General features: G+C 46.6%; 1 protein-coding gene across 1 annotated transcript in view; it reads left to right on the forward strand.

Annotated features, from left to right (window-relative positions):
• The first annotated feature begins 5,917 nt into the window (after nucleotides 1–5,917).
• The window catches only part of KCNIP3 (potassium voltage-gated channel interacting protein 3), a 123,054-nt gene continuing 115,534 nt past the window's right edge, over nucleotides 5,918–13,437 (forward strand). The window contains exon 1 of the mRNA XM_083454222.1: nucleotides 5,918–6,263. Within this exon, the coding sequence (XP_083310348.1) occupies nucleotides 6,249–6,263 (15 nt within the window). The 5' untranslated portion in view covers nucleotides 5,918–6,248. The remainder of the gene's footprint in view (nucleotides 6,264–13,437) is intronic.

Here is a 13,437-nt window from a genome sequence, read left to right on the forward strand (position 1 = left end):
ATAGCATACATTTTCCATTCAGGCTTTGGCTCAACCTCTAAAGTGCTCATCTCAAGTGTATAAAGAGCATCCCACAATCCCTTTGGCTCAGCTCCAATGGCCCCCTTCATCTCCAACAGAAACTGGTCCTCAGCATGTGGGGCTGCACTTGCTCATGGCCATCCTTTGCTAGCCCTGCCCACCCCTCTCTTTGCCTTCTCCATTGCGGAAGCTGTTGAAATGCAGGTTGTAAGCAGCCTGAGAAAGGGAGCGGTGTGCTTTGGCTTGTTGTATGCACAGGATATAGCAATCACCCCCATTTTGCTGACGAGGAACGAAGGGTGAGAGAGCAGCTGGCCCATGGCACTCATCCGATTCCTAGACAAACACTGATTCCAAAGCCGGATCCCAGCACAGTGTTCCAGGGCTTCGTCTTGGAGTAGGGGAGGCCTCAGCCATGGGCGGCTCAAGAGCATTTTGTGCTTGTGGACAAAGCTGGGTTCTCACGATACGTTTAAAGTACATCTCCCCCCTCAAGAGAAGAATCCGGTCATTTATTCCTCCTAGGGAAGAATTGGTTTCGATTCTCTCAGTTTCTATTTCTTCCATTTAGTTCTCCACATTTCTGCAGCAATTTGCACTTAACAACAACAACAAACACCTCATGAACATTATTCAGCATTTTGGTGTGAATTTGTCCCAATAAATACATTTTTGTATTCAGGTGTTTTTTTTTACTAATATGAAGGAAGGCTGTGTGTCGGGTCTCATATTGTTTTGGAAAGTGCAAATTTGATCAATTTGACTTTAAATGTAAAACAAATTACATTCTCCCCCTTCCCTGCCCCTCAAAGAGCTGCAATTCCTGGCACTCTAAACATTAAAACTACTGTTTCCAGGATTCTTTGGAGGGGAAGTGGTTTAAATGTGCTTTAAATGTATGGTGTGTAAAGAGTCCAGCATGACTTGTTGATGAATCTACTGTAACTTCAACAGCAGCTACCAGATGGGCTGCTTCGCTCTGCTCTTCTGCACCTCACTGCAGCTGCAGTCCACTCTCCAGCCTCTGCCACCTGAGGCAGCTGCCTCACTCGGCCTAACAGCTGGGCTGGCCCTGCCAAAGGGCACCATTTCTCAGCAGCCTTGAGCTCCCACAGCTTCCTATGTGTTAATTAACTATCATAACCATTTATTTAGTTACTTTATTTTATTTTATTTTATTATTTATGTATTTTTTTGCCCTTCATCCGTAGACCTCATAGCAGTTCACAGAATAAAAAGACAAGATAAAAACCGCAAAACACACAATAAAAACAAAAACAAACAAACCAGTAACCACCCTCTCTCTTCCTTCATAGTAAAAAGGTAAAGGGACCCCTGACCATTAGGTCCAGTCGTGGCCGACTCTGTGGTTGTGGCGCTCATCTCGCTTTATTGGCCAAGGGAGCCGGCATACAGCTTCTGGGTCATGCGGCCAGCAGGACTAAGCCGCTTCTGGCGAACCAGAGCAGCACACGGAAATGCCGTGTACCTTCCCACCGGAGCGGTACCTATTTATCTACTTGCACTTTGACGTGCTTTCAAACTGCTAGGTTGTAGTTGGCACATTATGATGGCTGAGTTTATCTTTCTATGCAAGTCCTGGCGGGGGGGGGGGGCGTTCTTTGGAAAAACAACAACAACCCACAACCCCAGTTTCAATAAGCGGTTGCATATTGTGGCATGTCTGCCTTGGGACAGTGAAGTGTCAAATGGCAAGACCTCTGCTATGAAATAATAAGCAATTGTTTATTCTGTGGGCAAAAATAGAGCTGTCTACTTCAGATCCTCTTATAATCAGGATAGCTCAAGAGCTGAGCTGCAAAAAGAGGCCTTGAGGCAGTATGTATTATTCATATCCCATCCTGCGCCTGAGCCATGTAGATTCCAAACACCCACATTTTTGTTCCTCAACTCAAGGATGGTGGGTACCATGGTTCTCCTTTAATCACCGAAGTGCACAGAGATGTCAGCAGTCACATTTAATGTGCGCATGACTGACATTTCCTTTCTCAGGCTGACCAAAGGCACTGAGATGCAGTCCGAGTAGATACTGCAGTGGTTTCACATTTAAAGGGGCTGGCATTGCATTAAGAACAACCCCCCACCCCCACCCCCAAAAATCATCAGTGGACGACTAGCTGGTCAAAACTTTCCACGAAAGATGGAGGTGAAAATAGCAGTGAAAAGTAGAGCAAGGTTGAAAACTCCAGATGATATTCTTGTAGAGAATCATGGCCACATTGCCTTCCACTGAGTCAGGCCATTGGTCTCTCCAGCTCAGTACTGCCTACACGGACTGGCAGCTGCTCTCCAGGACTTCGGAAAGAAGCCTTTCTACTCTAGCACTGATCTGTAGTGCACCATAGTTAACAGAGATAAACAACAGCCTGTGTTTTGTAATAAAAGATCGTAACAGGAGAAAGAAACATGCCAAACACTTAAATGTTATATCCACATTTGGCTTTGACTGAGGTTGCTTGAAGCATCTGACACAGGCTTGCGTCCGTTAAAGCATCAGCCATGGATTTTGTTGAGCACATCAAGGGAATGGTGAGATGTACACATGCGCACAGTAGTAGCTCTCAAGGGGGAGGTGATTTATTGATTAAACCCCATGTTCTGCCTTTCTGTGGAAAAATGCCCAGGGCAATTTGCAATTATGAAGTTTAAAAAATGATCATTTTAAAACAGAAATGAAATAACTCTAAAAACAACCAGATCTGAAAGTGGTTGCATGTGAACAACACATGCATGAGGCTTATAATTCTCAGGTCGCTTCCAGACAATCCATTTGTGGAACGATCCGCCCAATTTGTTTGCAGGGAGGTTATGCCATGTTGTGTTTGTATGTGACTGAATTCCATCCACAAAATGTCTTGAAGCAGCCAACATCTAATTGGATTCAGTTGAAATGGGTTCCATATAAGGGCTTAACTGCTTTGCTGTTTAGCACTACTCATTTAGAGATCGCCTCCCATTGGAAAGACCCCAAAGGGATGGGATGGCAAGGGAAGTTTGGGATCTGACTCTTTCCAAGCATCTAATGCAAAGCAGAAGAGTTGTTAGAGGCCGAACTAAACACAAACATTTTGACAAGGTATGGTTCCCATATATCACCTGTGTAAACAGAAGTGATTTAATGTCGGATCTCTCATGGCTATGCCACGGACAGTTAAAGATGAGGTATTCAAAGATTCTGTTATTTGACAGGCTCCCCACTCAATTTTCCTCCTCCTCTGTGACTGGTGTGGTGTATGCATGTAACACTGCAGGCTTTGTTGGAGTTTATTAATGTTGTTCTATTATAAAACCAATAAAATATCTATTTTTAAAAAAGGAAATTGGGAAACAACCCATTGATTGCTGCAGAGCTGAGTGCGAGGCTTGTTAATCCTTGAGAAGCAACAGCCCTCGTGAAAATGGGCAAGGAGTATTCCTTTGATAGATGAAGCTTCTGCAAAACGGAAGCAGGTGGGAGGCAACAAAAGGGAATATAACTTGGCAGCTTTAAGGTGAAGTCACCGATTAAGGACAGCATCCACTTTTTAATCTGATTGGGAGAGATCAAGATGGATTTGCCACTGCGTGAGTTGCCTTTGAAAGTGCTTTTTGTCTTGTCCTGGGAAAGGCAGCTAGACAAGCGGTAGGACCAGGAAGAAGGTTGAGCCCATTTGTAGCAAGTGCCCAGTCCGTGTTTTGCCTCCATGGGGTTGCTAAATTGTTCAAAGATAATTCCAGGATAAAAGAGGTTACTGGCTGCAAAGCATCTCAGAGTAGAGAATCTGTTAACAGCTGAAGGCTGCAAAGTGAGTATAATCTCAGCTGATCTTTGAGAACAAAAGCAAATTCTTTTCTCCTGGAGAAAAGCACAGACTGAATGCCTACTGCTTTTCCGCTGCCACTTTGAGACCCTGACATGAAAGACTCAATAAAAAGAACAAGGGAGACAGGGATCTACTAATCCCCCAGGGACAAGATGCTCTTCTTGTGAAAACAAGGGCACCTACATTGCCTCAGAAAGGATGCGCTGGCTTGTTTGTTGCAAACAAGCCTTTGGTGTCAGTGCGGGGGGTGGGGGTGGGGAGAGAGAGCAATAAAATAAAAAAATGGAGCTGTGGTAGAGGATAACCTCCTTCCCATTTCAAAGATGGAAAGAGTGTGCTTCAATCTGCCTTTGGTTCTACATGAAAACCTATGACAACATACATGCTAGGTGGGGTCCAGAAAGCTACCCGGCAGCTTGGCTAAGACAAAGTGCAGTGTTGGGTAAGATCCAAAGAGGTGGATCTGGGACTCCAATCCAGTTATAATATTGAAAGCTGCCTTCTACTACGACACTCATTTTGCCCATTGAGGTCAATATCGTCTACTCTGATTGGCAGTGGCTCTCCGGGGTCTCAGGCAGCACAAGGCGTTTCTTGTTTCCCTCCTACCTGACTCTTTCCTCCTCCAAATTGGAGATAGGGGGGACTGAACCTGGGAGCTGCATGCAGAGTACAGAATGTGCACGAACCCTGATCTGCGGCATCTACCTGACCTCTTCCTAAAACAAAGAGGAATTTGGGGTATATTCCCCCTCCCCATAAAGTTGCTGTCTGATGTCTAGTTAGACAGTGGAGCCTAGAACATTGGGGCGTATGGGGCACTGCCCCACCATCCTCAAGGTGCTCTCAGCCAGCCCCTAGCAGAGTGCCTCCTTTCTTACAACCAATCAGGGGGTGGCTCTGACTGCTATTTGCTCTGGTTCCGCCTACTGTTGCTCCCCCTGCCTTCCTGGCACTCTGCCAGTCAGTGCAGACAATACTAGATGACCCTTGTGTTCCTTTCCAACTCTACGGTTCCATGATGGACCAATGCTCTCAGGACTTATTTTCACTTCCTCTGGTCCCACTGCTTTCCCCGATAGAAAACTGCTCTTTAGTGCTCAATTGGAGCAAACAGCAGTAGGGTTTTCTGTGGGTTGCTGTTTGTTCTGATTTAGAGCTAAAGAGGGGATTTTCCCTGGGAAAAGAGCGGGGCAAGGGGGAAACCGCTTGGACTAGGGCTTTCTGGGCATGTGGCAAGTGGAAGTGTGGGCGAGCCCTCAGTCAACATAAATCAGCTCCTTGTGTCCCTGTGTACTTTGAGTGTGCCTTTAAGATGGCTTCTCTTGTTATCTCCGCAGTGGGGAACCTCCAGTCTGCAGTCGGCCCACCAGGATTCCCAATTCACCCCGCCAGGCTGCATCACCCAAGTCATGCCCACTTGCCCTACCCTGACATTGCAGATGAAAAGGTGGAACTCCCTGCTGGAAGCAGAATTTGCACCCCATGCCTTTGTCCCACCCAGCTAGGTTTCAAACTATGATGTGCACAAATGAAAATGGGTCCCTTGGGGTCTCTGCAGTGCCTGGTGAATTTCAGGTGGGTGCATGGGCGTAGCTGTGGGGGGGGGGGCAGGTGCCCCCCAGGTCAAGTAAAACAATAGACATACTTAACTAACTGACCAATCATGTTGGTTCTGCCTCACCAGCAAAGTCCTGCTCCCCCTAACAAAAACCCTGCCTACGCCCATGGGTGGGTGGCTCCGGTCGGGTGGGGGAGATCAGGATCTGGCCCTCTGGCTGGCTCCAATTCCCTCACTCCTGTGTTCTTCCCATCTCCTTCCCTTCCTTGGTGTGTGGAAGTGAAAACAGGCGCCTTCCGGTCAAGGTCTTCCACAGACACAGGCAGCAAGAACTTTCACAGACCCTGACCCCTCCGTACTGACAGGGGGTGCCCCCTTTAAATCCCCCTGGCAGGGTTCATGTATTCAGCTCATGGGCTGCATTAGGAAAAAGAGAGCAAAGGGGGAGGAGGAAGGGGGGGGCACTGAGAGTTCAGTTGCTATGGAAACTGGCAGCCTAGGCTGGCATGTTGCCTAACAGAGAGTGGGAATAATGGTTCAATAGGTAAACTTGGCACAGGGGTGTTCTCTTTTGTTGAGGATGCTTCCACAAGGACAAAGGCAGCTGGCAGGGCCACCTTCGCTCCACTTTTCCGCCTCTTCTTCGCTCAGCCGCCAAGGCAGGCCTGGCGAGAGCAGCCTCAAGGGAACAACTCCGAGGGAAGTCGCAGGAGCAACAGCCGGCGCTGTTTGGATTTTGTAGGCCAGAGAGAGAGAGAGAGAGAACACCTCCCGCCAAACCCCCACATTGGGACTGAATCCACAAAACGGCCGAAAACCACCCTCAAGTTTCCAGCAAGGAGATGTTTGAGAACCTGGTGAGTAAATGCCACGCGAAAGTGAAGCCTGCAGGTGGGGTGGCAGATGCTCAGAAGAAAATCTTTGCCTCTAAGGTTTCATGGGTCCCATCCACACCTTCCATTTAAAGGACTCTTATACCACTTTAACAGCAGTGGCTTCCGCCAAAAGAACACTGGGGACTGTGAAAAAGGTAAAGGACCCCTGGCAGTTAAGTCCAGTCAAAGGTGACTCTGGGGTTGCGGCGCTCATCTCACTTTCCGGCTGAGGGAACCGGCGTTTGTCCGCAGACAGCTTTCTGGGTCATGCGGCTGGCAGGACTAAACCGTTTCTGGCACAACAGGACACCGTGAGCACCAGAGCGCACGGAAACACCATTTACCTTCCCACTGCAGCGGTACTATTTACTCTTGCTGGTATGCTTTTGAACTGCTGGGTTGGCAGGAGCTGGGACAGAGCAATGGGAGCTCAACCCATCGTGCAGATTTGAACCGCTGACCTTCTGATCAGCAAGACCAGCAAGAGGCTCAGTGGTTTAGACCACTGGGAGCTGTAGTTTGTTATGGGGCCCCTAATAACTCTTAGTAACCCTTAGCAAACTACAGTTCCCATAATTTTGGGGGGAAGTCATCACTGTTAAAGTGGTACTAGAGTACTTTAAATGGACTATATGGATAGAGCCATAGCCATAAAGTTGTGTAAGTCGTGCATTTCTTGCACAAATGCATGCCTTGTGTTTGTGAATGCAGGCAAGCTGGGTATATAGGAAAATTTAAAATGTGCATAAAAGTGAAATAATATATGATGCTTGTTCCTGTGATCCGAGTTGACTAGTTCACACGTACCTTGGTTAGAACTCATTTTTCCTACACTTGGTGACTACTAGCAGGCACGGCATGCGTGCTCTGAGTCCTTTGGAAAACTTTGCTTAAGGAGGAGGTTTCCAACCTTTTTGGGTCCTTTTTCTGCAGACTCCTGCGGGGCTTAGGAGCCCAGTTATGGCACCTCTTGCCTGCAGAGCCGGCAGCCCCTCACCCCTCCCTTGTGGAGGGTTCCCTCAGCCTCCTCTTCTCCCCTCTCCTTGGGAGTCCTCTGGGCAGCCGCAGCCGCAGCTGCTGCCCCTGGTCCCTGAGCTGCCCCCCACCTCCAAAAGAGGTGCCTCCTCACACTGCCCCACTGGGGCCTGGGAAACACCTCCTGGTCAGCCCCAGAGGCATCTTTCGCCTGGGGAGCTTGTAGCCAGGGCTGCTGCAACGAACAGCTGTGCAAGCCTTTGGGAGGCAGAGATTCAAGAGGGCATCAGAGGAGGGAGGGAAGGAAAGAGGGACAGAGGCCAGTGTTGCCTGTGGCACCCCTGACCACCATTCAAGGCACCCCAGGGGGCCACAGCACACTGGTTGAAAAACCACTGGCTTAAGGTGTTGTGGACGTTCTATCTCTGGTGCCATATCCACACATGCCCGTTGTGACTTGATGCTGCACTGATCAACTTGCATGTATGAACTATCTTCAAGTTTATAGCAGTTAATTGTTCAGAAATCAAGAGTTGTATTGGCACGTGTGAGACAGTCAAAGTGTAATTGTGTATAATTAAATGATGTGAATCCTACACTTCCAATACATCCTTCTGTTAGATCTTTTGGCCTCCCTGTCTCATTGGATAAAGAACCACATATCATGCATTCCTATTTGTGTCCCTATTTAAAAGGGACAGTCTGGTGCCCATCTTGGAACATCATGGTCAGGTTCAGACCTCTCCTGCCAGGTCTCCAGAAGTAATATTTCGGAGTGGAGGATAGATATGTCCTCTTTTCTCCAACAAACATGCTCTAAAGGACGTGTAAGGATGCACTTCCTGCACCATAGATGCTGAGGTGTGTTTTGAGCAGTGATAGTATATAATCACACTGGTGTGTTATGCTAATGTACTGTTAATGAAAAGAAGTAACACCAAATTGACTTTTAAACTGGTAAAGAGCAGAGCAGCCAAGGCTCTGCTTGTGGTGCCATATTTCCAAAAGTAAAAACCAGGACACCATGAAAGTTGTTGAGCTTGACTTGCCTAAGATCCAGGATAAATCTGGGTGTATGGCAGCCCAGGCTCTGCCCTCCGTGAGCGGCCACCGATTGGCCTGTTTGAACAACCAGCCCCGAGATCCTGAGGCTATGGGGGATTCCCTGCAATGCTGGGAAGTGAGCCTGGCCAGGCGATGGGGATCGAGGCCTGAGCATGAGGGACTGCAAGCACCGCCCCCCAGGAAAGCCGTGAGCGGCCATTATTGCAGAGTAAATGCATATAGCACACAACTGAAAGAACAGAGTCCCACCACCTTTGGGGCCCATGGGCACCTCTGGAACTTAGACAAAGAGTCGGGGCACCACTACAAAATGACTGCTATGTGGGAAGGTGCTTCCAAGCTTTTTCAGATTTCATTTTTCTTTCACATATGAAACACAACTCACCGGACCAGTAGTTGAATAATGATTGCTCATTTCACTGAAGGCTGAGAGACAAGTTGCTTGCTCAAGAAACGGAGTGGAAGGCAGAGTTGTGATCTGAGTGCTAAACTCATAGCCAATCCTTTCCCTCCACCTTGTTTTGCTGCAGCATAACGCCCATTTCACAGAAGCCATATAACTTGCCCAAGAAACTGAAGGCAGATCCACACCATACATTGAAAACACACTTGACACACATTTTTCTTATTGATTTTTAAATGCTGCTTTTAATTTATGTGCTTGTTTGCTGTGGCAAAAGAACAACTAATAAATCAATAATAAATAAATAAGTAAGTAAGTAAGTAAATAAATAAATAAATAAATAAATATCAACAATAAAACACGACTTCCTCCAAAGACACTGGTCTTCCTCTCAAAGAGCTACAATTCCTTCCCAGCACCTTTAACAAACTACAGCTCCCAGAATTGTTTGGGAGAAGCCCTGTGCTTTAAATGTGCACTGAATGTATTGAATTTTTATTTGAACGGTTGTTTGATGTTTAAATGCCTGGTGTGGATTTGCCCTGAGTAGAAGACAGTACATTTACTTTAGCAATGTGCAGTTGTGGGGGTGGGGGTGGGAGAGAAAGGTGAAGGGGCTTGGTAATTTATCTTTGATATGAGAACAGAAGTGTGGCAAATATGCCTCTATTTGTGTTGGTGCAGCCATCTGAGACCATTTGTGATACCATCTGCCCTGTTCTGGTTGTGTGAGAGGCCTTGTTCCTGCGGGGGAAACTGGTCTTCTGCAGCACAACCACATTCCTCAAGCAAACCCAGTGTGATGGGACTCCTCACGTGCTCAGTGGTCACATGTACCCACATGCTGTGCTGAATTGTTATCATTACCACAAAACTAAAGCAGTTCAAAAGCTGTCAGAAAAAAGATGCACTCTTGAAGACGAGGAGGAGAACAAATCAGGCATCAGGGCTGGGCCAGCAGAGACAAAAATAGTTTAGCTGAAAACGTAACACCTGTCAAACTGTAAGGACTGATATTTCCATATTAAAGAGAAAAAGAGAGAAAGCAGGGCTTTGAAATTCAAAGGAACTTCCTCACCCCGTGCCATTCAAATAAAAAATGCCACATCATTTTCTCTCTCCAGCTGGTTAAACATAGTAGTGAGGTAGCAAATTCAGAAGTGTGGGGGGGGGGAGGGGGGGGTCCCCTTCATGCTAGGCACAGCCGCATCCTCTCACAGCCATGCGAAGGCCCAGCCTTCTAAGATTATGCAACCTTCTAATATTATACAATATAATTATATAATAATTATAATTACACTGCAACAATCAGTGCAGATCTTCCTGTATTGCCTTTCAGCTAGATCTACTGTTTTCTGGGCCTTATAAATGGGTAGTGATTTGGAGTGCTCCAATGTCTTATTTCAGAGCAACATAAATTGATGTAACAGAACTTGCACACCAGTCTCTTGAAACGGAAGCGCCTTGTGATTTCAGATCTCCTAAATGCTTCACTTTGAGCCTACAGAGCCAACTTCTTGGTGTTCTTCCTGTGTGCTTTCTCCAGTGAAAGCAACCCTCAGAGGCTGACTCACCTCATAGAATCATAGGATTGTAGAGTTATAAGGGACCCCAAGGGCCATCTAGTCCAACCCTCTGCAATACAGGAATCACACATCTTATCACTCTGATTGGCTCCAACCAGCACAAAGGGAGGCGGTGAAAAGTTCCTATTTCACACTGATTGGGAGCTCTAGGATGAGGGAGACAGGGACCCTGCTTCAGAAATATTAACACGACTTCAACCATGGACTGCTATACATTTGGTTAGACATCTGGATTCAGATTGGCTCTTAATTCCTATAAACAAAATGATGACAGAGTTCAAAATCAACAGATTTGTTGAGGTCAGCTGTGGTCATTACAGGCACCCTCCAAATTACACGTATTCAACTAGTGCATGTTCAGCTTTATGCACTTAGCATAATAATAATAATAATAATAATAATAATAATAATAGGTGTATCCAGGAATTTTTTTTCTCCAGTCCCACCCACCATTGAACCCAATGGTGCTCCCACTATACATGATTTCACGTATATGCGTGGTACCCGGGAACGTAACTCCTGTGGAAGCAGGAAATCACCTGTATAGGGCAACCTGTTCCATCCTGGTACCCTGCATATGTTGCTTTGCAGTACATCTCCCATCAGCTCCTGGTGGGCCTGATGATGGGAGCTGGGAGTCCAAAACATCTGGAGAGCACCAGGTTGTTGAAGGCTATTAGAGTAGCTAATTTTGGGGCTGGACCCATTTCCAGGAGGGTGCCTGTATTAGTCAATTGCAGCAAAAAGACTCCTGCAACCCATTAAAGAATAACCAGTTTATTGTGGCATATGTTTTGTGGATTACAGTACACTTTACTGATTATGTGGACAAAGGTTTGTGTCTTTTGGACTGGAAAGATTCTGGCATTTGGGTGGGCTAAGGAGCAGAGGGAGCCCAATGGAAGCTTAAGGGCAGAGTAGGGTCCAATCCTCCCTGCTAACCTGAGTAGGAAAGGAAGAAAGTCTAACAAAGTTCTGCTTCTTCCCATGAAGACTACTTTGACTTTTTATGTCAAATGTTGATTTTTTTTAAGAAAACAGCAACGCTTGTTTGCTGGTGCCTTGAGCATATGTTTAGTCTGCTTACTGGATAATCCAGCACTGGTTGGGGCTGATGCAAGTTGGAGCCCAAAACCACTGGAGGACAGTTGGTTGGTGAACTAATGTTATTTCTGAATAAGGAAATATTGCTGGTACGGAGGGGTCCTTTTAGTGAAAGTTTGGAGAGCAAGCCAGAGGTGAAAGTAATGCCCCCTAAATTATCTCTCTTTATTCAGCACCGAAATAAAAGTGTTCCTCTGCTGCTGGAACACTGACTGGGAATTCATTCCGCACAGAGATTTCCATCTCCACCAGCAAAATCAGACAGCTGCTTCTGGCTGATGGAGAATGAGAGAGAGAGAGAGAGACAGAAGGAGTTGCGTTGCAATTATAATTAGATCCCAGAGTCCAAATAAATGTGATAAGGCTGCCAGATACAAATTGTCTATTCATAGTGATTTTGTAAGTTTCCCCTTCAAAAAGGAGTCTATGCCTGCTTTTGTAGGGACAACCTTCTGTATCAGGAAAGTGCAATGCATTTCTTTGGGAAGTGGGGGAACAGCCACAGGATGGAGATTTAGACACTTATGAATGGAGAAAACAGCCGAAGAGTCTTTCTCTCTCTGCCCCTCTCATGAAGGGTGGAGAGCCTTTTTCAGTCCAAGGGCCACGTTCACTTCTCAGCAACCTTGCAGGGGCCACATGACAGGGGTGGGCAGTGCCAGAGGCAAAAACAGGCAGAGCAATAAGTGTGAATTCTGCCTTTGCACACTTGCAAAGTTAGTTTCTTCACACTCACGCATCACTCTCCATCCTCCACCCAGTCATGCAAGAAGCATTGTCAGGGTTCAAGGGCACATTCCAGCCAGGCAAAAACACCCATGAAGAGGGGCTGGAGAGGAGAGTCTGATAAAGAGGTCTTGAAGGGCACATTTGGGCCCCTAGGTCTGCGGTTCTCATCCCAGGGGAACCTTTAGAGCAGCTCTGCAAATTAGGTCAGTATTAGTTTCCTCGTATTACCTGGAACATTCTAAAGTGCAGTATAAATGTCAAGCACGATTGTATTCTTATGAATGAGCCATTTGTGTGTAGGAAATGGTACAGCTACCAGTGCCATTGTCTGTAAGTGTCAAACAGACCATCCTGACATTCCTTCTGGAAGGAAAAAGTGCAGCTACAGAACTTCCACATCAGTGGAGCAGGGATGACGTGCCACTACTTATTTCACAGCAGGGAACAGTGACATCATCTCCTGGGGGGCTGTTTGCCAGTTCCCTGCATGCCAACTAAATAAACTTTGCTCAGGGAGAGACCCACCAAATAAATGAGCTCAACAGAGGAAGAGGCAGATTCTGTTAGCTGAAGTTCCTTCATTATGACGAAATGTCATGTCACATAAATGCAGCAAGCTTTTGAGCCACCAAGAGCTCTTCATCGGGCTGGATGTTACATAACTTGGGAGGCAGGAAGTGAAAGAAAATCTGGCTCTGTATTGATGTTGCAATGTCTGCATTGGTCAAAATTCATTTTTGTTGCATAGTCTTAGAAGGTGTGTGGCTCTGGGGGTTGCCATGAAGAAAGAGCATCTGGGCTTTGGAAATTTCCCACTATGCTCCTGTTCTGCATGAGAATCCTGCAACAATGACTTAGAACGGAAGGTGAGAGGTGGGGTGCCAAATGTTGGCCTTGCAACAGAGCACTGTTGCATCACTTCCTGAATGCAGGTGTATTTGATCTCACTGTCAATCAAGCGGCAACTTTTAATGTGAAATTATCCTTGCTGGTGTCTGTGCTGAGTTTTCAAATTCAATATTGGGGTGCAGACTGCCCTCAGTTCTTATCCTTCTTGCTGGATAAAAGTTAGGCAGGGGATTGACCGAGTAGTTTCAGGGACTGGCGAATGCCTTGTTGCAGGAGAGGGAAGTGCCAAAGCAAAGCCTTAAAGGAGGCTGTGTTGTGCTTCCCTGGACCCAGAAGTTTACACTATAACTATAGCTCAGTTGCAGATATTCCCTTTGGGGGCAAAGTACTCAAGATGTGGGTGGGTACAACTTCGGCCATGCTTGGAGAAAACAGAGTACAGTGG

This window comes from Podarcis tiliguerta, assembly GCF_965153285.1.
Source record: "Podarcis tiliguerta genome assembly, chromosome: 8".
Lineage (NCBI taxonomy): Eukaryota > Metazoa > Chordata > Lepidosauria > Squamata > Lacertidae > Podarcis > Podarcis tiliguerta.